The 22,246-nt window shown below is 53.1% G+C and overlaps 1 protein-coding gene across 1 annotated transcript; it reads right to left on the bottom strand.

Moving 5' to 3' along the window:
• Positions 1–9,234: 9,234 nt before the first annotated feature.
• GDAP1L1 (ganglioside induced differentiation associated protein 1 like 1) lies at positions 9,235–22,246 on the bottom strand. The gene is made up of 6 exons (XM_076352173.1): positions 21,783–22,246; positions 18,676–18,868; positions 15,063–15,236; positions 12,800–12,897; positions 12,525–12,639; positions 9,235–9,590 (listed from the first exon to the last, which is right to left on the bottom strand). The coding sequence occupies exons 1-6, from the start codon at positions 21,960–21,962 to the stop codon at positions 9,247–9,249; spliced, it is 1,104 nt and encodes a 367-aa protein (XP_076208288.1). The 5' UTR covers positions 21,963–22,246; the 3' UTR covers positions 9,235–9,246.

Raw genomic sequence — 22,246 nt, 5'->3', positions numbered from 1 at the left:
TCAGTGTTTGTGTCTCTGAGAGTCTGTTTCTCATGTCTGTAAAGATACTGCTGCTGCTCTTCGCTTCCCTGAATGATCCAGCCTCCCGGTATGTTTGTGACGACTGAGATGCATGATCAAACTGACTTTGATAATTCTGCAGTATTGGAGTGGGTTGATATAGCACAGGTTCTCAAAAGTACAGGGTATAAAAAGAAACAAAACAAAAAAAAGCCATGCCTGACAAAAGCAAGGTTCCTAACGTGTGCCTGTTACACCAGGCAGTTGATTTTGTAGGCGTGGACAGTTGCTTACTGTAGCAAAGTGAAAGGCTAATCCATGGAAATGCATGGGAGAATTCCTGCGGGCTGTAACGCTGCTTACGAGTCTGGAAATCTTGGCGTACGTGTCTTTCTCAATACCCGGAGGCCACGTGCCAGCTGTTGGCCTAGAAGGTTCCCTTGCGCTCCAGACCTTTTCTTTGCTCTTTGTGACTCTTTCGGAGTAAGTCTTTGCTTCCTCGCACCTTAACTGGAAACTAAAGGTTGCAAATTTTCTCTTCACATATTTGCCATCACCGTTCTCTGACTTCCTTCCCTCTCCCAAATACACTTTTATCATTAAAATAAAAATGCAGCCTCTCTACGACAGATTTGCAGCCAAAGAGGCACGGTGCTGTGAGTAGCTGGATTTGATGTCCTCTGCCAAAAGCACAAATCAGCTGTCAACAGGTGTTATTAATTTGTTTCAAGTTTTTTAAGAAAGTGTAACATTTTAAAGATAAATTTTCATATTTTGTAGTGAATTCCAAAAGACAGCAACTGTAATCACAAGAAACACTTGGTCTTCTTCCTTTTTTTTTTCTCTCCCTGCTTTTCTGCATTAAAGTACTCCTCTTGTTCCTGCAGAGCTGTCTTTCTGTGTCTGTAGAATTATCTAGGGAATTTTTGTCTCCGCCATCTCACTAGCGTGTTACTTATTTCAACGTGTTTGCTGATTTTTCATTGCCTGTGTTTGTCTAGCCTATTTTGTGGGCTCTGTATGGCAGTACTTTCACAGGAGCAGCATTTGGCCTGGCTGAGGTGGTTCTTGGTCTTGGTGCCTTAAACGTTTTCCTCTGCTGGGGCCGGCAAGGAAGGGAGTCTCAGCTGCAGCACAGCGAGAAGATTAACTGGATTAGGGTTCATCTCACTCTTCACTTACCTGGGACTCTTTCAAATGTTTGCGTCACTGGAGGCAAGATCAGGCAAACAGGAAAGTTTAGATCTTTCGTAAGAGCCATCTGAACGGTTCAGACTTTTAAAGTTATCTGAACCCGGGGTTTGGTTCTTCCTCAAAGTCTTTGTTCAAAGCAAACCGCTTCACTGGTGCGAAATGGTATTCTTGGTTTCCCAGTTTATTTGTGTGTACTGAAACTTGGGTCATGGAGCGGCTGCAAAAAAGAATCCTGTTTTCTGTTTCGATGCATGGCAATCCGTGACAAAGCGAGAAACACCCAGTCATGCCCTATGGTGTGTTTTAATGGGAAAAACTGTAGGGGCTGCTGTGATACATTAAATGTTTTGGAAAATCGAGCTTTAGTTGTGAACACAAGTCTCTGGTCACTTTTCTTAGTGAAATAATACCTGTTTTTTTCACTGTAGCTTAAAGTAGATCCCTGCAGCTTCTCTGCGATTGACCTTTTCCAGCTCTTTGCCTTTGATCAGCCTGTGTTTATCTCTGTTTGCTCAGAAACCTGTTTCCTGGGATTATTTCTTTTCATAGCTTCATCTCGCTTCCTGGAGCGCAGATTAGTAATAAATGCTCTTTACCTCTGCTAGATGCATGCTCGCTCTCTGTTTTGTCTTCCCCTCTTTTAAGTATTTTGCCAAAGCTTAAGATGAAAGTAATTAATACTAGCAACAAAGGCTGTTGTGACTCTGAACTTATAATTAACTGTTGTTAAAAGGAGTTGGTCTGTCACTGTAATGGTGTTCACCTGGAAAAAAGCACATGCTTAATTTATTGAAGCAGGACTACGCCTGATGTGCTTGAACTCACGGAAGGAAAGAGAAGGTACCGTGACAGTGCCCCTTGGTGCATCGGTAGAGTTAGCTTTGTCCTTTTCTTGGGGAGCACGCACTGCGTTTCTGTAAGGAGTAGTTTCACCCAGGTGTTCAGTAGGAAATTGTTAATTCATTTGAATGTGGGAAGGGTACTTCAGCGCTTAAACAAAGTACACAATGGGAACGTAGAGGTTACAAGTTGGGAAAGCAGAAATGGAAACGACTATCAGGATTGAGTGCAGTCCCTGAAATTTCAGGCAATTATGTAGCGATACTTAGTCTGAAAGATTATTTATTTTTAAACTACCCTCTGTCCAGCACAAAACACAGGCAATGCCACGTGCCTTGTAACAAGCTGAGTAACTTCTCCGTAAAGCTTTGGAGCTATAGCATGGCACAGAAAATAAGCAGTAGGTGAAGAGCTTTACCAGCCTTTCAGGAGAGTTGAGTATCAAGGGAAAGAAGTACTCAGAAAGACGCCCTTTCTCAATCGTGCTTTTCCTGACAATGTATCCAAGGTAGGAGATCTGCAGTTGTACTGTGTATCTCTAGTGGAGTAAGGCTGAAGAAAGGAAAGCATGGAACAAAGGGAAGTACAAATGATGATTTTTTTTTTTTTTTTTTTTTGTCTCACACCTCTGAAGCCTTTCTCCATGTCCAGTCTGGGTTAATTTTGCAGTTTTAGGTCATGTATTCCCTCGGTCATGCAATTTAATGCATTTAATATGTGGGAAGCGTTGTTGATGTCGGAGCAATAAATGGGCATCTCCTCAAAGTACGTGTCGGCTCTCTTCTGGAATCTCTTCCCTGAATCCTGTGCTGCCTCTGTGCTGCGGAGCCTTCCCTGTCTTGTGGGGACTGGGGAAAAGAGCAGTGCCGAGAGGTTACACGTGGTGTGACTGCATCGGTGACAGGCTTAACGTCATGGCTCAGGGCTGGAGAAAATTCAGCTAAAAAGGTTGTGGCTCAAAATAGTTGACTGTGATGGAAAAAGCCGTGCAAAATTAATTGAAAATAAAGATGATACTAAGCCCACTAAGCCCTCGAAGCCTGTTAGCCTTGTATCCAAATGTGTGGATTGTCGCACCCAAACCCAGCAGGATTGTGCTGATTCGGAATGGCACTCGGGGTCTGCCCTCTGTGTTTTGCAGATGATGGAAGCGAGCACGGATTTAATATGTGCTTGATAGAGTGTCATTCTAGACCACAGCTCTTCCCAGCACTGTGCACTCTTGCTCCAGCTTTGCCATAGCCTGACCTGACTGGTTTGGGGTTTAGAATAAGAGCTATAGAAGTTTGAGGTTTTCTGAGATTTTTTTTTTCTGAGATTTTTTTTTTCCCCCGGGTTGATTGTCCTGATTTGGAAGTTAAGAGAAAAAATTATGCCAGGGTGTTTCTTGTTTTATTTTGTTTTCTGGGGATTTTGTTGGTTTGTTTGGGTTTTGTTTCATTTTGCGTTTTTTTTTTTTTTTTGCTTGTGGCCAAGAATCCTCCCTATTGCTGTTCCATAGTGGTTGGCTTCGAAGGCATGGAATGGAAAGAAATTGCTTTTAGTAAGCAAAAATAGAAGAGTGTTCCAAGAGGCTCGCAGCGGAGTGACATGACCTTGTGATGTAAAGAGCATGTGCAAAACAGCACTTAACTATGCAGAATACTTAGTTCTACGTCAAGAAGTGCCTGCAGCATTATAAAGCACCCTCAAACCTGGTTACACGCTGTTCTGATTGCAAAGTAGCTTTATTTGGATAACTCTTCTGGAGCTAAAAGGGATTTAGGTCGCGGGAGAGATGAGGTGCTGGTAGGAAAGGGCTGAGACAGGAGACGATGAAAGTAGGGGGTTGGACAGTGTTATTTTTAAAGAAAGGCTTCCTAAGTTGTCATTGTCTGTGCTGTTACAGTCTTGCTAAAAAGCTCTTATCTCCTTCATTTCTTAGCAGTTCTTTCTCAGACGGTGGACATGGGAGGTGCTGTGTCCGCTGATGCAGAGTTTCAAGACCCGTGGGCTCCTGACAACAGAAATGTCTCTGAAAATGGTCGTGTATCCCTGGCTGTCTGCAGCAGGAGAGTGAAATCCAGGGGAGTCCTGGAGAGAGGAAAGGGGTAGGACGGTAGGGAGGGGTAAAGAAAAAAAGAGCTGGAAGCAGATCATTGTGCTGAGGAGAAAGACAAAAAAAGGAAGACAAAACCAGCGTGAGCTCCCGAGGAGTGGGTGGAGGTTGACGCTTTGCTCATTGATGCTCTTCAGCATCGAAGTCTCATGGAAACAGAAATAATCTGCTTTGGCAACGGCATCTGCCGTCTGCAGGTGGAGCCTTGGCCTGCGGCACACAGGTCACTGCAGTCCGCAGCCTCTGCTTGCCTTCGCTGCAGCGATAGGCAGCTGTGTTCCAATAAAGCGATTGTTCATCTAAATTATTTATGGCATATGTGGTATTCTTTCTTTCACTGTGAGGCATTTAAAGCAGACTGTTTTCTCTCTGTTTAATCCTTCAGAGGAATGCATGTAAAATGGAGAGTAAAAGACAGTGATAGTAAATGTGTCATTTGGAAATCAGCATGAGGGGAAAAAATAGGAAATTTGTTTTTTGTGAATGCGCTTTATCTGAGAATATAAGTTCCAGTGTTTTGCTATTGCTTAAATCCTTAGATTCAGTATTAGAAACGGCTTGGTCTGAAACCTCTCTGATTTATCGCTGAGGCCGTGCTCTAGGAAATCCTTTAGGGATATGAAATCTGTTCCTGTTCACAAAATACTTATGCAGATGTTTTCATTCCCATTCATACCTGTGGGTTTGAACTTTCATCCGGGCGCTGCCTGCTGAACGTGGGCTGGGGACTTTATTCTGTCCTACCAAGGCAAAAGTAGCTTTTCTACAGACTCGTGTAGTAAGAGGAGCTTTACTGATGGTGTGAAGAGATGTGAAATTACCCTCTTATCCTCTGCTATGCCACAGATAACCGCAGGTGTGGAGTTACTGTAGTTAGCTCTTAGGTTGTACATTGTTTCCTCGTTTCTTGGTTATTTAGTTTTTAATCCCACACTATCATATTTTGTATTATCCCTGGCCATCTCAAAATACTGTTATCATATTATCCCATATTATTTTAATCCCATGTATCTCTCGGGAACCTGAGAGGTTTAGTTGCTGTCATCGTGGATCCAGTCTGGGTGCTTGGCTTTGATCTTGATGATGGCAGTGAATGTCACCAAATGCAACCTGATGTTAAATATTTTTACAAGCTTTAATGTTTTCTGTTTGCTGTTCTCAGGTGGGGAAGTCCGTCATTTACTTTCACAGCAGAAAGAAAGTTTCCCCTCGCTTGAAGGAGCGGCTCTTGCACCATCCCCCTTTCCTCCTTAGCCAGGATACTGACATTGCAGTTGGGTGCTAAAGATGTGTTTTTCATTCAGAAACAGAGCAAGACTCGGCAATTAATTTCTGAGAGGGCCACGAGATGGTCACTAGGTATTCTTTGGCAGCCCTTGATCTCAATTTCTTTGGCAACCCGTGACAGACAGGCTCTGTGGTGTGTTCCCTGCCCTCTGGCAAACTTGGCTTTGAAATCCTTTGTTCTGCGTGGAGAGGTCTTCTTTGCTTGTCAAGGGATGGAGGAGAAGGCTGCCAGCTAGCTGCAAGACTGACACGTACATTTTCAATTTTCATAATTGAGTCTCTTGAGCAAAACGCGTAGGAGTAAAAAGATTTGAGAAGCTGTAGTTCTACAAATGTGACCATTGGGAGCCTATTAAACAGGAGGCTTGGGAGGGAGGAGGGAGTGACCGCTCCTTGCGTGCTGGGTACCCACAGCTCGCTCCGTGTCATGAAGCTCCATCTCAGAGGTGCTCAGAAGGGCTTGGACTTGACAAGTAGCCCCTGATTTTCTCCCCTCTGATAATTACAAGTTCAGCATTTCAGCACAGATACAGGCCCTGAGGTCCCTAAAAGCACATTTCCCTCTAAAACCCAGAGGTTTTGAAGACTGAAAATTTGCTTGGGTAAGTAAGTACATACAGGGTAAAGCCGAAGAAGGGCCCTAACTGGGGTCGGATCAGGTACACAGAAGTATTTGGTGCAAGATACAGCACAAGCCATTCCCTCCGTTGTCTAGTGCAGCCAAGCCAGTGCTTCAGCGATAGCAGTTTCCTACAGAATTGCTCAGCAGCAAATTGCAAGGTGTCCCAGAGCAGGCATTTGCTCCAAAGAGTCTCTCTGAGGTGCCTCACCTTCCAGCCTTACCCCTTGGGTGCTGCTGTTACCCCTCACCTTTCTGAGAGCAAAGTGTAAAGTCCTGGGGTAAGAAAACAGATTTTTTGCTATCATTTTCATATTTCTGTGTACAGAAAGCGCCTTGGGCAGCGAACATCGGGCCAGTGCCCGGCTTACGGCTGTGTAGTGCGGTGGTCTCCTCTTTTAAATGGAACTGGAGCAGAAAAAGTCTGATTAGGCTCAGATCAGCTAGAGCGAAAGCAACTTTTTATGATGACAGCCTGTAATCACCACAGGGCTGCTTATAGTAACTCGCTAATCTGGATTGATCAGGGTGGTGACATTCATCTCCCGGTTCGTTTCAGCGTGGTCTTGAACATCAATCCAGCCTCTGCCTGTCACAGTAATTTTCTTTTATCGCTCTCGCAGATTGCTTTTCCCTGGAGCCAAAGTCCTGGTATTTTTTCATTACCAGGCAGGGAAACAAGGCTCAGTGACAGGGAGTGGCACTGTCTTCACTGATTTTTGCTTTTTTTTTTTAATTTCGTTCAAAACAAAGGCTTGCTAGTGAATAGTGCTAGCTGAGAACCTGTACAAAACTCATCACTACAGCATCTGGGGCCTCCCGGCAGCCCACGAAGCGACACGACTGACAGCTCTCACGTGTTGGTCCGAACTGACCCGCGCCTTGTTCCAGCTGCTGGCTCTGTCTGGCTTCCTTATAATAGTCGCATTATAACAGTGCACTCCAAAACAAAACAAACACCTATTTTCTCCAGTGTTTAGAGTTCTGATTTGCTCCATGATTTTAAATTCATTATTTGTTTTTTTTAAAAAAAAAAAAAAAGGGAGCAAAGTAACCAGCAGCAGTCTTGCTAAGCAGCTTCCTTCTGCCTCATTCTCGGTCTGAAATCCTGGGAACCGAGCGAGGATTTGCTCTCGTTCTGTCTGGATTTCCTGGCCTTGTACCCCCGTTAATATTCCTTTCTACACCCGACGTGTGCATTTAATCAGCCTTTGGAGATCACCAGGGAACGTGTGTGCAGGACAATGGACAAAGGTAAAAGGATGAAATCCCGGTAAGGGTTTCATGTCGGTGTATCGTTATAAATTCTTTTGGGGAGTTTAGTATCAGCTAATGGACCGGATGAACTATGGGTCATCATGTATGTTCTTACACCGTTCAGATTCAGCAAACGGGATGACCTCAGGGGACCCTCTTGTCTCCCTATTAAAAAAGAACCAAAATAACTATTTCTTCCAAAGTCATTGATACCATGAAGCAAATACGTAACTGTATTTGGGGGAACGTGTGTCGGTAATGCTTCACTCGGCAGCCTCAGCTGCAGTTGCCTGGTCTGCATGGGCAGGTGGTGGATTTGGGTTCTCACACGCCAATTTTAAGTGTGGCCTTAATCACTGGCGGTAACACGGATAACACAGCACCTTTGCAGCTACACAGGTCATTGTATTCCAGAGGTACGTCAGACACAATTGTGACAAGCAGAGCATAAATTTGTGCATTTTGCACTGATAGCTATGTGCTCATCCCTTGTAATTCCTGCTAAATATTCACAATTCCATGGCTGCCAGGTTGTATCAAGAACCAAAGCTCCTGGGAAATCCTGCTGCTTTCAAATACATAAAGCTAATTTTTGAGTTGGAGGCAAATGCAATTCATATTGCTTCGGCCACACTTGGCATACGTTCCCGAGCCTAGAGATGCAGCATGACTCGCTAGGGATCACCGGAGCGCTTGGAAAACCAGCCAGAGGAGGTCCTAGCAGGCTGAGCGTTTACAGAAATGAGTGCCTTGGAGGAGGAATACCTATTGTTTCCACGCGAGTTTTATACCAGTGCAGTACATGAGAAAAAGCACAAACCACCTGCACGTCCCTCTGCACATGGGCATGCTTTGAAATAAGACTAGAAGGATGTTGAACACATTTAGAAGTGTGAAGCCGTTACTCCTCCCATATGGTTTATTGAGGATCGCAGTTTTCAAAGCATGAGTAGCAGTGAGGCCTGTTATTCTTTCCAACATGCAAAAGGCACAAGAAAGTCATCAATGTGATTCTGTGCAAAGTGTCTCTAAGAAAACACACAGCGAGGAAATGACAGAAAAGAGCCCCCGATGGAAGAGAAAGCCAAAGTGCCTTCAGGAAAGTGCTGAAAAGTTCTGAAAATGGTCGTACTTTTTCAGAGTCCAGATATGCTCAGTCGGTGAAAGACGCTTTGCAAACGCGTGAAGGAAAACTCAAGAGACAGAGCCAAAAGGCTTAAAACAATAATCTCCATCATGTGCCAAAATTCAGGATGGAAGGTCAAAATGATTTATCTCAGGAAAAAAGTGTGGCAGTTAAAGACAGACATTAAATTCTTTAAAAAAGAGCCCACCAAAACCAGACGTAGAAAGTGGATACGTTCTGAGAGCAGCTCAATAAAAAATATTCCTTTTAATGAAAATAATTTAAAAAATGGATACTTGAAGAACGCAAATCCACCTTGACTGTGACCAGCGACTGCACCCTGCTCCCAGGAAAGCCTCCGAGCACGACAACGCAACGCCTTCTAGAAGAAGAAAGTCCCCACTACCCGCATGTGTGAAATGTGGCCAGTGAACAATTTGGAAACACAAATGTACAGGACCGAGTATCCGAGTCCCATTAGTTAATGCGGGCATCGGGAAACTTCCCGGGGTTCCCGTCTCTCCCACTGGAGCCAGCCGGTGCCGGAGGCGGCGGCGCTTCCCGGTGGGCACGGCTGAGCCCGTGAACCCCTGAGCCTCTTGCTGGAGTTGAATACTTAAACCTAAAAAAGGCATTTACAAGTTGATGCTTTGTTGTTGTTGTCTTATTTCCTTGCAGTATACGTTTCTACTTCTAGACTATGGAATGTTACATTAAACAATATAATTATTCATTACCTTGCTTCAAATTTCATTACAGCTACTGAGGCTTCATCATAATTTCACACAGCACAGAGACACCAAACTAAACACCAAGCAGCCAGCACTAGATGTATTTTTTCTTTAAGTACCAATAAGCAAAATATCCCATTCCCCCCAGAGATCCCATCAGGAAGGAGGCTCCGAAGAAGGAGGGAGGTTTCCGCTTGACCAGCCTGAAGGCATTGGGTACCACTGCGGAGAGGAGCGTGGTATGTATATCTCCCAAAACTTTCCTGAAGGCGAAGCGTTTTTGTATCCTGTCAAAGAAGGACTGTAGGTTAGGTCTGCTGCCATCTTCCCAGTATTTCTTAGAGAGTCCCAGAAACTTGAGGCGGTGCAGGGTAGCTCCTAACAAGACATCGGCCAAAGTAAAGACGCATCCGCAGAGCCAAAGTTCACACTTCTGCCCTGAAGAGAGAAGCGACAGAGCAGGTAGGGTAAGAAGAAACCTTTGGGTGGGCACGTAAAGGCTTGCTCAAAAGATCCACAAAGGCAGGAGCGTTTGCATTAGACCTGGGGTGTTTTTTCTCAGCTCTCCGATATCCCAAGAGTTCAGACCCCATCTGCCAGGCTACGAGATGGAGGATATGTGGGGCCAAAGCTGGGAATACGAGATGATCATTTATAGCCCGCATGAAGATACAAATCGCTGTCTGCAAAGTGGCTCTGTTGCCTCTCTCCCAAGTCAAGAGCAGCAGGAGATGGCATCCTCCCGTACCCAGGAGGTCCCTGGAAAAGGGCCCTTGGCCCCCCTTGAAGGAAGATGCGGTGCAGTGACCCCTTCTGCTATGTTAGTGCTCGGGGAGAGCCGCAGCATTTGTCCTTGGCCGTACCGGGAGCTGTTTCGGGAGTGTCATGTTAACTTGTCCTATTTTAGGGATATAAGAAATCCTCAGGAATCACAAACATTTGCTGGCTGAGCCTGGCTGCTCTCCCTGTGAGAGCAGAGACCTCCCTCCCAGGGAGGTCCTGCCTCTGTCCCCTCTCCTGCAGCAGGGACCCAGCTCTGGGACACCAAAACTGGTAGCACATCTGTGCTGAGCGCCAGGTTTTTGGGGGAGGTGGAGCCAGGTGCGAATGCTGGGCATGAGGAGAGGCACCAAAGCATTGACAGCCCCTGATAAGGGGTGACCCTGGAAATAACCTCACCAGAGGGATGTCCAGGAATAAACCAAGCTGCTGTTAGGCTGGAAGAAGCGGGCTCAGGCCAGGACAGCGTTAAACACCCCCCCGATGCCCTTTCAATGCTAAGGAGCAGGGCTGGGATGGAGCTAAGGCAGATGAAGGGAGCTGCAGGTAAGGAAGAACAGCAGAAGGGGCACAAAACCTGGCCCCATCCAGCCTTAGCCCCCAGCATTCCACCAAATCCTTAATTTTGGGGCTCTTCCACTGTCCTGTGGCTGTTATATCTGGGAGGGAGGGAGCGGCACCTTTATTGCACCCCTGGTGCTGCCGGGCTGCCTGCAGGGCCAGGCCAGGGGAATTACTGGTAATTAGCAGCCCTTATTTGTAGCCTCTTAGCAGCCTGCCTAATCCTGCTAGAGGCTCAGCCCAAGTGGACAGATTGCCTGTGCCTAATTAGTCAATAAATGTTTTCAATGACTAATGAATTGTGGGGATGCTGCAGCCGGAGCCTCCTGGGTGCCGTGGGGACCCTGAGGATGCTCCAGCTCAGAGGTAAGGGAAGCGGGGCTGAGGTGTCTGCCTTGCTCCCAGGCACTGCTGTGGGCGAAGAAGAAAGCACACGTGGGGATGCCGACTTCGGGAGAGAGCTGTGATCTGGCCCTACCCTCCCCCCCCCAGCTCTGGGCTTGCACCCGCTGCTGAGGTTTGGACCCGACTGTGGGGTGCCCTGGGGCAGAAGCACGGGCAAGGACAACTCGTCCCCTTTGCATCCGCAGTGGCCCTGGCTCGGATCATCCTGTCCCAGCCGAGCAGGATGCCTGTGGCAGGGGGTCACCCTGTGCTCCTGCAGCATCTCCCACCCACCTCCTGCCTGCCCTGCCCGCATCACTGCACGTCGGGCCGGCAGCCGGGGCTGCGTGGGAGGAGAGCTGCTGCACTGCGGCTCCTGAGAAGTTGCCAAAGGGCTGGTGCTTGTGCCCGCTGCTGAGATCCTGACCTGGCCGTGGGCATGGCGGGGGGAGTTTGGGGGCCCAGAGCAGAGGGCAGGAGCAGCACACGAGGACCAAAGGCAGTGGAGCGCCTGCGTGCCGGCGGCAGCAGCAGCCACCCCTCTGCTCCAGGCACCCGGGATGTCCTCCGAGGGCACCTCATTAGGCTGAATTCTGCTGAGCTATCTCAGCTTTTGGATCAGTTAATGAGGGTGTTCATTGGAGGCAATTAGGGCAATGCAGGGTGCCACTGTGAATGCATCAGGGCTCTCAGCAAATCTCCAACCCGGTGCCTTGCAGGGCCTGACCTTGGCACCTCCGAGGGCCTTTCGGTGCAGCCCTGAGCCTGACACATGGCTCCCCGTGGCCGAGGCCGGCCCGGAGGGCAGGGGCAGCTGTAGGGCCGTCCCCTGATTAACTGCGTCTGGGCTCTGCTCCGGACCTGGCACCGTGGCACTGGCAGCCGCCAGCCCTCCCAGGGCTGGGGTTTCGAGCCCTGCTGGCAGCGGGGACGAGAGGATGACAGTGTCATCCTGGGGTGACAGCGGGACAAGTGATGCCCAGCTGTGCCCACGCATCCCTGTCTGCCACGGCACCAGGGTGGCTCTCGGCAGGCACCCAGCAGCATGTATTTCATGTCGGGGATGGCTGGTGTCATTCTCTCCCACCTGCTGGCGTTTGACGCAGGTCCTGTAAAGGTTCCCACCCCTCCAGGGCCCCTCAAATTCCCATTGGGTTTCCCTGCCCGCACTCCGCTGGGATGTGCCACAGCCCCATGGCCGGGGGGGCTTGGCTGCAGGACACGACCCCAGCCCTGCACTTTCGGCAGTCTGCGCGCCTCATGGTGCAAGAGCCTGGGGCCAGCCTGCTCCTTCCTGAATCAGCCAGGACATCACTCACCGGTGGCCCTTCGCTGGAGGGGATCTGCCACCACCCTGTGATGACTTTGGAGCTCCCACAGAGCAGCTGTGAGGACAGGGGTCCCGCTGCCCCTGTGGCAAGGGGTGCGGGGGCTCCCCGGAGCAGGGGTGGTTTGCTGGAGGTTAGTAAGACCACGGCTGCAATGGCATCGGTGCACCCAAAAACAGGAGAACCCAGCAGCAGCGCCGGCCCCACTGGTGGTTGCCCCATGGGGGACGTTCATCAGGTGCAAAGCCATCAGCCATTCCTGGTGTTGCACCTCGGCCCCGTGCGGAAAAACACTCCATAAATGCAGCCCAGCGCCTACCTTGGTACTCCAGTTTCCTCTTCTCCAGCTCGGCCTCGATCTGGTCTAGCACCATCCCCAGTTCGCCAAGGATCTTCTTCAAGTAGTTCACGTTGTCATGCTCCAGGATCTTGGCCTGGGTGGAGAGTGGAGTTAGTTAGGATGGAGGGTGGATGGATGGATGGACACACATCCTTGCAACCGTGCAGGGACATAAGGCACCGGGTGCCCATGGAGGGTCCGTGGGTCATGTCCCCCCACCACCAAAGAGATGTGTGTGGCTTTGACCCGCTTACCATGAGCTTCTTCTGCTTGGAGAGGTAGGGCTCTGATAGCTGCGGCTCCTCTTCATGGTCCAGTTTCATCAGCTCCGTGCTGGCGTTAGCTAAATGTCCTGGGGGGAGACAGAGAGAGGGGCTGGGGGGGCTGTGTTTGGCAGGGGTAGGGGTGAACTTGTGTCTGGTAGCAAAGCACCTCGTCCTGCATGTCAAATAGTTTTGTGGCACCAAGAAAAACACCCCAGAGAGAGCTAAAATGGGCCAAATTCATGGCTTGCTGCTGCCGTGCTGCCATACAGGCGGGTAGCTGGGGCATCGCACACCCTCCTGAGAGCACACGGCTTCTTCAGCCCTCCCATCCACTCACGGCAGGGCAGCGCTGGCTGTGGGGTACGGCAGATCCCCCTCCCTGGCCGTGGTGAGTCCCAGCTCTGTGGGTTTCGGGGGGGGGGGAGGGGTTCAGCTCTTCATTTCCTCTGCTGGATTCATATTAGAGCTGCTAGCAGATCTTCGTCTCTCTCTGTCTCTTACTGTTTTAAGAACATCCCTGAGCTTCCCCATAGCCTGGTTCCTGCAGCTCCATCCCCAGCAGGTTGACCCTTTGGGATGTCCAAGCCGGCTGCCCGCGTGTGGGTGTGCGTGCAGAGCAGCGCGGCAGGGAGCGGCACGGGAGGGGATGCTCCCTCCTGAATGAAGCTCTCCCGCACCAGCTCGGTGTCCAGGGATGCAACTAGGTAGCGTGGAGCCCATAGCGAGCATGGGACAGAGATGCCCACCTTCCTCCCTCCCAGGGCACGAGGAGGATGTGAAGGGCTTTGTGCAAGGGAGCTAATGGAGGGAAAGGAGCAGAGTAAATGGAAGAAGAGAATATGAGATGCAGAGTAACACCTTAGGGACGACATAAATTACCCAAAGCTGGGCTAATCTCTTCCTGCCAGGGACCATCTGTCTCTCCCTCCTTGTTCCCTCCAACACAGGCTTGGCTCTGCCGACGTGCGGGTGCAGGGGGTGCCAGGGCTGGCTGGGGTGGCAGCCAGCAGCAGGCTGTACGCTGCCACAAAATGGTGAAACTCCCTGTTTTGCACCACGAGCCTTGAAGCTCATGCTCGCTAAGGCTCCCAGCCAGCTCTCCTGAGGCTGTAACTCGGATGGAAGCCTGGATATCACCATGGTTTCATTCCCTGTTCCCCTTGGGAGACCCTGGCCCTCAGTTCACCCTCTGCTTGGGATACAAATCCAACTACATGGATTTGCCTCGGCACCCACTGCAACAGGGCAGCCGAGCCATCGCCTGGGCATAGGGGATGTACTGGGGAGGAAGGGCACCACCGGCACTGGGACATCTCACGGACCTGCCCACAGCCCCTCTGTTGCAATGGCTTGGGAAAAATGCCACCAGCGAGAAGGTTTGGACGGGGAGATATTTTTAAGGACCTCGGAAGAGTGCTGGGGAGGCGATGTGAGGCAGATGGGGTCTGAAGCCAACACAGCAGCACCCTTTGGGGAGCGGATCAGCTCTGCACCCTGCATGTGCCCAAGGTCTGGGGGTGGAGGTGATGCTTGGTGACGTAGGGAAAGCCACCTGTGCAGGGTGCCAGCAGAGGCAGGGCAGACCATGAGATACACCTCAGGAACAGTCTATTTCTCTTTGTGCGCGAGTGCATCCCATTTCAGAGGGACCATCCGTGACCCAGACAGCTGAAGGGACTGGGGGGAACAGTGTTTGCTACGGGCGCCGTTTGGGTCCAGAGCCTAAAGGAGGGGAGAGACGTGGAGCACGCCGGTTCCCTCCTAACAAGGTCACTTTTCTGGCGAGGGACTCTCTCCAGGAGCGGTCCTTGCCATTGAGTTATATTAAGCATCATCAAGGTTTCATGAGCGCTTGAAGGTCAGGTACACAGTCTTATGCCGATTCATCCACTGTCTGCAACTCAATCTGGCTGTACTCTCCCACCTTTGCCCTTAGAGCTATTGGAGAGAGAGGGGATGTGTGAGAGAGGGAGCAAATTCATGTGACCTAGAAAGAGATGGGCGAGAAACGTGCGTGGCCCATGGGAGCCAAGACACCCCTGGGGTTAGGAAGCTTCTACAGCGTGCCTGCAGCTCCCAAATTAGCTGTGCTTTGCCATTTCCCAGCTCTGTCCCTGCCCGTGTTGGTGGAAAGGGGAGACAAGCAAGAGCAGGGCGTCTGGCTGGGCTGCGGAGCCAAACCAAGCCTAAAGGAAGGGCTGGGGGAGCCGTCCCGCTGGCCCTGGGCAGCCCCGCTGGAGAGGCGACTTACTGCGAATCTCAGCGGTCGCGTACTTTGGGATCATGGAGTCGGTGGTGAGCTCCGGGTGCAGGATGCAGCCGTGCGTGTAGGCGTCCATGGGGAGCGAGTCCAGCAGCTCCCGGTACTGCAGCACCCGCGAGTGCAGCAGGCTGCCCGGCTCAGGGATCAGCTGGGTGACATTTTCTGCGAGGGCAAAGGGAAAGGTGTTAGCGGGGACACTCATTAGTGGCTCGTTAGCCTGCGGGGGACACCAGTGTGCAGTCCTGGCTTGAGCTACCTCTGAGCAGGGCTGGCTGTGGCGGCGCATTAACTCAAAACTGTACCCCACGCTGGGCTCTGCCCTCTCCCCGCTGCCCGTCCCGGCCAGGAGCACATCCAGCCCGTGCCCAGAGGTGGGCAAATGTGCAGGACCACAGGGATGTGTACGTGTGTCATTACCCAGCCCCGCAGCCCCCGCGCCCGCAGGAGCTCAGCATAGCAAGCCCTTCGCCTCTGCAGCCCCTGAATTTGTACACTGTGGTTTCACATCCCTCAGAAGGGGAACAAAATCTTCCCATTCTGCAGAAAAGAGCTAAAACACAGGGATTTGGGTTTGGGATCTCCTGAATTACGCACTTGTTACACCACTGGCAATGAGGCATCTAATTCTCTTGGGCTTCCTTGAAAATCCCATTCAAAATGTGTAATCAGGGAGCTGACGACTGAAGAAGGAGCCCAGCACATCTTCCCTCCACACTCAGCTGGTGCCTCAGCTACAGGAGCATCCCTCACCCCGGCTCTGCTCCTCGCCTTGTTGGGTTTTATTCATCTTTTGTGGATGGCAGTTTGTATCCTGCTCTTTTTATTACACTTTCAGCTCAAAATACACAGCAAATGACACCACAAGGAGCGAAATGTTGCTCTTGTCTCCCCCAAGAATATCGGGTCTATTTTTTATGGGTTCATAAATGTTTATGGCATTTGCAGTTAGCTGTTAATAGGTAGTGAGTAAATTTACCACCGGGACTTGGTACACCCAGGTGCCCGCATGCAGTGCAGGGCTCACTGCACACCGGCGTCTCGGGCCGAGTTAAGGTACATCGGCAGAAGGGCTTCGGCAGACGTGGCCAACACAGCTCCGTAAAGAAGAGCCTGAAATGACAGTTCTGCCCAGCCCCACTGCCGGCGGCAGGAGGAAGGCTGCGGGCACAGCCTGGTGATGCCCGCCCGGCGGAGATGCACAGCTCGCCCTGCCCTAGGCCAGGCAGCGTCGCGCCGGCCGGCACCTGCAGCCGGACAGGAGCCAGGGAAGTTTTGGCAGTTTCTGTATCGCAAACCTCCTAGCAGCTCTGATTCGGGGCTGTCTCTGCCGGTAGGCTCCGTAAAGTTGTTCTGACCGATGGGCATCAGCGTTACTGTCCCCTGAGCGAGGGGGGGTTTTGGTGGCTCCTCCCTGCCCGCAGGCTGCCCGCTGCCTGTGCTGCCTGGACTCCAGCTCTCCAAGCGGGGATTTTCCATCCGAGAAAAGTGACTGGCTGAATGAAATAATTATAACCAACCTAAAGCCTGCGTGCTCCTTCCACAGGGCTCCCGGCCAGCACCCGACGGGCTGGTGCTGAGGCTGGAAACCAGCACATCCAGAGCGACTGCCCCATCCGGCAGCGAGACGGAGTGACCACAATGAAATAGTGGTGTGCTGGCCACCGGCCCGTGTCCTTCAGCACATCCCAGGGAGGTTTTTCAGTGGGATGGCGCTCGTTCTGCCTTTGCATGCCACGGCGGACCTGCACGTATGGGCTGCTGTTGCATATAGCCAGCAAGTGATGGGCTGTGCAAAGGTGGGATGGGGGGAGGCTCAGAAGGATAGGGCTGGGGGCTGCAGCCCTTGGAGGAGCCCCTCGCCCAGGCTCTGAGAGACGTTACCACCAGCCAACCCATCAGTGGTTTCTTGGCACCGTTGGGCCGTGCCGTAGTGAGAAGCCCCCTCAAAGGTGGCTTATAGGCACTATTCACTGCTTTTTTGGGGAAAGAAAACCATTGCTTGTCACACCGCCCCTTACTGATAGCTGACCCTCAGGGTGCGTGTAAGCAGCTGAAAAAGGTCATGCTCCCAGCCCAGGGGAAAATAAAACTCAGTGAACACACCTTCTTATCAAGGCATTTTCAAGCTCTGCACGTTTCTGCCAGGTGGGTGATTGCCCCTTGGACCAACGCCACGGCACCCTGGAAACGCTTTTGCCAGCTAGCATTGGTGGGTGATGGCTGGGGGCAGGCACACAGCAGGGAGCGATGCTCCGGGCCCTCCTTCCTCTGCCCCAGAGCTTCCCTCTCCATTTCTTAGTGAAAAGGTAAGAAATTGCACCTGGCTGGAAAATCTCAACGACAGGAGTTTCCCAGTGCACGGGCAGCGCTGTGTCACCCTCCCGCTGGGGACAGCCTGTTGTCACATATGCCGGACCACCTGCCCTTCGCAGAGACCGGGCGAAGCAGCCCCATAGATCGACGCTCCCCACTGTCCCTCAGCCCCGGGGCTGCGCCGGGCTGGAAAGAAGCTGCCATTCCTCAGGAGCCGCTGCCGGCGCAGGCTCCTCCTGACCGATCCCGTCCCCGCTGCCCTGCCGGCAAGCGAGCATCGTGCCTCTGCCGAGCAGCACCACCGCAGCGGGGCTGGGAGAGGACAGCAGCTGAGCTGGCAAGACGCCCTTGCTTCGGGAGCTATTTTGAGATGTTTTTGATGTCTCTGTTGCAAGGGGGATGGATGCTGGGGAGAACGTCGTGATGGCACAGCCTGAGCTCCCTGCTCAGCTTTGAAGCCTCCCCAGCGGAGCATCCCAGCCTGACAGCCCGCAGGTTTGGGGAAATGAGGGCGAAGGGACGTGAGATGCCAGGGAGAGGCTGCTTGCCGCAGCGGCCATACAAACAGCCACCTTTGAGTGCCATCTCAGCATCCCAGTGCACCAGGCTCAGCCGGCCGCTGACTGCAGCCTGCCCCGGGGGGAACACAAGCTTACCTCTCCCGGCTGTCCCTTCCTCTGAGTTTGTGTCACATCATCCTCCCATGGTCCCCAGCACCGCTGGCTTTCTTTGACTTTAAAGAGGCAGTTTTCTCTGAGGCAGAGTGGTACAGGGGATGGCAGGGTCCCCTGCCCATGGCCGGTGGCACAGGGCTCATCGAGGAAGGGGAGAGGGGCAGCAGCACCCGGCTCAAACCCACCTTCTCTCAGCGGGGAGTTACTGGGGTTGTTACACCGTTACCTGAGGCCAAAGTACAAAGGTGGCCAAACCCAGAAGTATTTCCACAGGCTGTGCCCCAGCTGTGGCTCTGGTGAGATGCCACCACACACCACGGGGACAGGGGGAAACAGTCTGGTTCGGGAGCGTGGCCTCCAAGGCAGAAAAAGAGGGGACCCAGATACTCCCCCCCGCCCGAGAGCCCCCCAGCAGCACTTCCAAGGGACATTTGGGCATTTCTGCTGGAAATCCTTCATTTTCATGGGAAAATGTAAAAGTTTGGGGAGCGCTGGTGGCTTGCTGCTCTTCTGGGGTAATGCTGCAACTTTAAAGGACAAAGTGGGTGCATTTGTCAAACAGCATCTGGATTAGACCCAAGTTTCCCCCAAGACACAGCCCACCCCACCCTTACCTCCCGTGAAGTTCTTCTCCATGTAGTCGATGATCTGGTTGTAATCGCTGATGATGTTGTCCCTGTGGATGATGACGGGCACCTCCTCCCCCAGGTTGAGCCGCATGAACCAGGGCTCCTTGTGCTCCATCAGGGGCATGCTGACGTCCCGCTCCTCGCAGGGCAGCCCCTTCTCTGCGATGACCAGCCGCACCTGGGGCAAGACGCCAGGGAGAAAGGGCTCAGCCCCAGGCACTGAGCCAGCCCTGAGAGCCCTCGAAGCACCCCGAGAGCCCCACAGCCACCCCATCGCACCTCCCTGGCCCTCCCCTACCACTTAAGCACAGCTATGTGCCAGGACACACCACGTCCTGCAAGAGGCCAAGCAGCTCTTGGCATGGGGCAGCTGCAAAATCCAGGCAGCCAAGTGAGGATTTCCCTTCCCGGCAAATGGGGAAGACCCAAACCCATCCTCACTTTGCGGGATCACGGACCATCCTCCCTCTGGTGACTGGTGGCCCATGCGACAGGCGGAGGGGCTCGGGGGCTGAGAACCCATCCCTCAGCAGCGGGCGGAGGGATGCAGCAGCTCCCCAGCTGGGGAGGATCAGCGATGCTGCTGTGGGTCCCAACATAGCCCAGCACATACCCGAGGAGGAAGCAGAGGCTGCAGCAATGCTACGCTTTGCACCCAGTGGGTGCTACTACCCAGCTGAAGGAGGCCTGGATGCTAACTCAGGTATGTCGCGCTCTCAGGGGTGGGCTCTGGCTTTACCAGGCACATTTTGGGCAGGGAGAGGCTCCATTTTCTGGAGAGTTTCAAGCAGCCCCTGTGACCCCGCACAGTATCCCTCCTCCTCCACGCTGCCACCAGCCCGAGGGCATTGCCCACTGCCTTCACACCCCTTGTGCCAAACCTGCTGCCTTCCCCTTGCCCTGCCGCTGCCCTGCTCCAGCCCATCGAGCAGCACTGCTGGGGTGGCACCCACCCGTCTCGCGGGTGGGAAAGCAGAGGGGCAGGAGGAGGCAGGAGTGGGGCTGGATGCGGGGCACCGTCCCCATCCCCGTCGCCCCCAGACAGCTCTCAGGGCTGATCCTGCTGCTTTGCTCTGTGCTTGAGATGGTGTTGGATATGTGCTCAGGGATGGCGTTTTAGGCTTCTGGGTTATAAAAACCTGATCGTCATGAACTAAGTATGTCAAACAGGCAAAAAAAAAAACCCTCGGGGGATGTGAGACAGCCACAATTTACAGAACCACGGAATGAGGGAAAAGCGCTTGTTTTCTTCCAACTAGCAGCAGCTAAAAATACAGCTTAACAAATATAAGCATTTCTATGAGTACTTCAGAATTCCTGGGGAATTACTCATTAATTATTTACAGGGCTGACAAATCTTTTTTTTCTTTTAAAGTCAAACAAGGAAAAGCCTGGGTCCCTCAACTGCAACTTGCTCTTGGCCTTTTCCTCCCAGCTGATGGATAAACCCCAGCCAGGACCACCCGGGGCATCCGGCCCCAAGCCCCCCATGCTTCCCCGGTTTGCTATCAAGAGCCGAGGCCGAAGGCCTGGCAGGAGGCAGCTGCCGGGCATGAGGCAGCGCAGGCAGGAGGGCTCAGCTCCTGGGGTAACCCCAGTGTCTGCAGGCAAGGGGAGACCCTGCCAGCACCCCAAGCAGGGGTCCCAGCCAGGGGTGATGAAACATGCCCAGACCCCCCAGCCGGTCCCCTCAGTGCCGGCACGGCTGCGATGAGGCATCTCGTGTAAAAACCCAACACTGGCTGTAAAACTCCAAAAACCCCTTTGCAGGCAGGGCCAGATCCTGGTGGGGGCTCAGGATCCCTCCCACAAACAGCCCCAGCCCCGTGGAGGGTGGTTCGGAGCGGCTCCGGGGGCAGAGCAGGAAAAGCTTCACCCGCAGCCGGCTCCGAGCAAAACTCCTCTGCATGGGGTTCCCGTGCAGCCCCCGGCGCTCCCCGCCCTGCGATGTCCATCACACCAGCTTGTGCTCGTCCGCCTTCCAGCAAACACTCTTTGCTTGCAAGTGACCTCAAAAGCAAAGCTCGAAGCGGTGCCAGGTGGCCCTGTGGCTCTAGGTGTGCCCTGCCCTGTCCCCAGCGTCCCCAGCCCCGCAGAGGTGAGGCCGGTTGTAGGAAACCCCGTACAAGAAGTGCCTTAACCGCTGCCTCCCTGCTGCCGGCGGCCAAACGAGCAAGACAAAAAATAACAGCGAGCCCAGCGCAAGGCGGAGGAGCCGGGCACGAGCATCCCTCGCCGGTGCGGAACAGAAGCCCATTAGTCACCCGCTGCCGGTGGCGGCGAAGCCGACCATGTGCAGCCACCCTGCTGCATTGGGCATCCCCCCCTTTCTTTGTGCCTGCAAGTAGGAACACGCGTCTCTGCCCTCGGTTTTCCCCCGGCCTCCCCGCCAGGCTGCGGGGCTCGAGGGGGCCCTTGCACCGGCGGAACTTTGTGTTCCCCCCACCCCTCTGAATAGCCCATTCCCCATGTAATATGTATGGTGTGGGAATGACAGGGGGTTTGGGGCCAGGAGGAGAAGGTCGGGTTCGCTACACAGCTGCTGTGCTGCAAAATGAGCATTTACTATTGCCTGGAAAATGTGATTTCTCGCTGGGGCACCCCGGGAATAGGATTTCCAGGACGCTGCTGCAATGTCAGGGGCAAATCACTGCCTGGCAGGGGGCTGCGTGCCGGGGTCCGCTCCCCAGAAGGAGCCCGGCTCGTGAGCTGCCTCCCCCTCTCCCAGCAGCAGGGTGGTCCCGGGGCCCGGCTCAGCCTTTGTCTGCACTCCTGGCCACGCCAGGGTTGGGCTGTGAGCAAGCACAAAGCCGAGGCGGCTCCGGGTACAAGCCGCGATGCCAAAGCAAAAGCAGGATTTGTCTGAGTCCCCCCCCCCCCCCATCCCCGTCCCCTCCCCAGGCAGATGCTGTTAAAATGCAGAACTGCAGTTACAAAAGAGCTGCCTGGCCGCACGCTGCTGCCCTCGCCAGCCCTGGGGATGAGCCCCTTGCTCTCCCCGCGAGTGCATCCGTCCTCCCCAGGCAAGGGGATGCCCTGGGGACTGGAGGTGATTCTTCCCCGGGAACCCATCCGAGCGATGTTTTTTTTACCTTTTGTGAGCTGAAGGACTGGGTCCAGTGGTACAAAACCAGTCTGTCCTGGGATCTGAGAGCGGGGTCTGTTGGGTCCTGATTTTCCTCCCCCTCCGTGGATTTCCCTGCGTCGTTCTCCAGCGCCGAGATGGGCCACCAGCTGCAGTTGGTGGGAGTAACATTATTGGGAGTCGCCATGACAGCCTGCGAGCGAGCGGGGAGAGGGACGAGGGAGCGAGCGGCGCTAGCCCAGCATCACATGGGCTCCTGCCAGCAGCATCACTCCCGGGGCAGCTCCATCTCCCCAGCTGGGGCGGGCAGCGCAGGGCGGTGGGCGCCGGGGGTCACAGGAGAGGATGGTGGCAGCGGCGTGGGTGAAATCGCAGCCCGTCCCCGCTTGTGGCGGGGCTCCCACGGAAACGTGCCGCGCTTGCAGGCATCGCTTCAATAGGCGAGTCAGCGGCGGAGGCTCCTGCTGCCTG

This window comes from Aptenodytes patagonicus, chromosome 14 (assembly GCF_965638725.1).
Source record: "Aptenodytes patagonicus chromosome 14, bAptPat1.pri.cur, whole genome shotgun sequence".
NCBI classification, from domain to species: domain Eukaryota; kingdom Metazoa; phylum Chordata; class Aves; order Sphenisciformes; family Spheniscidae; genus Aptenodytes; species Aptenodytes patagonicus.
This window is presented reverse-complemented; position numbering and strand designations above follow the sequence as displayed.

Bases quoted from the DNA above. Each gene is read 5' to 3' on its own strand.
- GDAP1L1 (XM_076352173.1), bottom strand. From the start codon at position 21,962: ATGGCGACTCCCAATAATGTTACTCCCACCAACTGCAGCTGGTGGCCC. The intron at 12,898-15,062 runs GTAAGTCGCCTC...GTCTCCCCCCAG, and splicing joins CGCGACCGCTGAGATTCGCA to GACATTTAGCTAACGCCAGC. The intron at 12,640-12,799 runs GTAAGCGGGTCA...CTCTCCACCCAG, and splicing joins CCAAGCAGAAGAAGCTCATG to GCCAAGATCCTGGAGCATGA.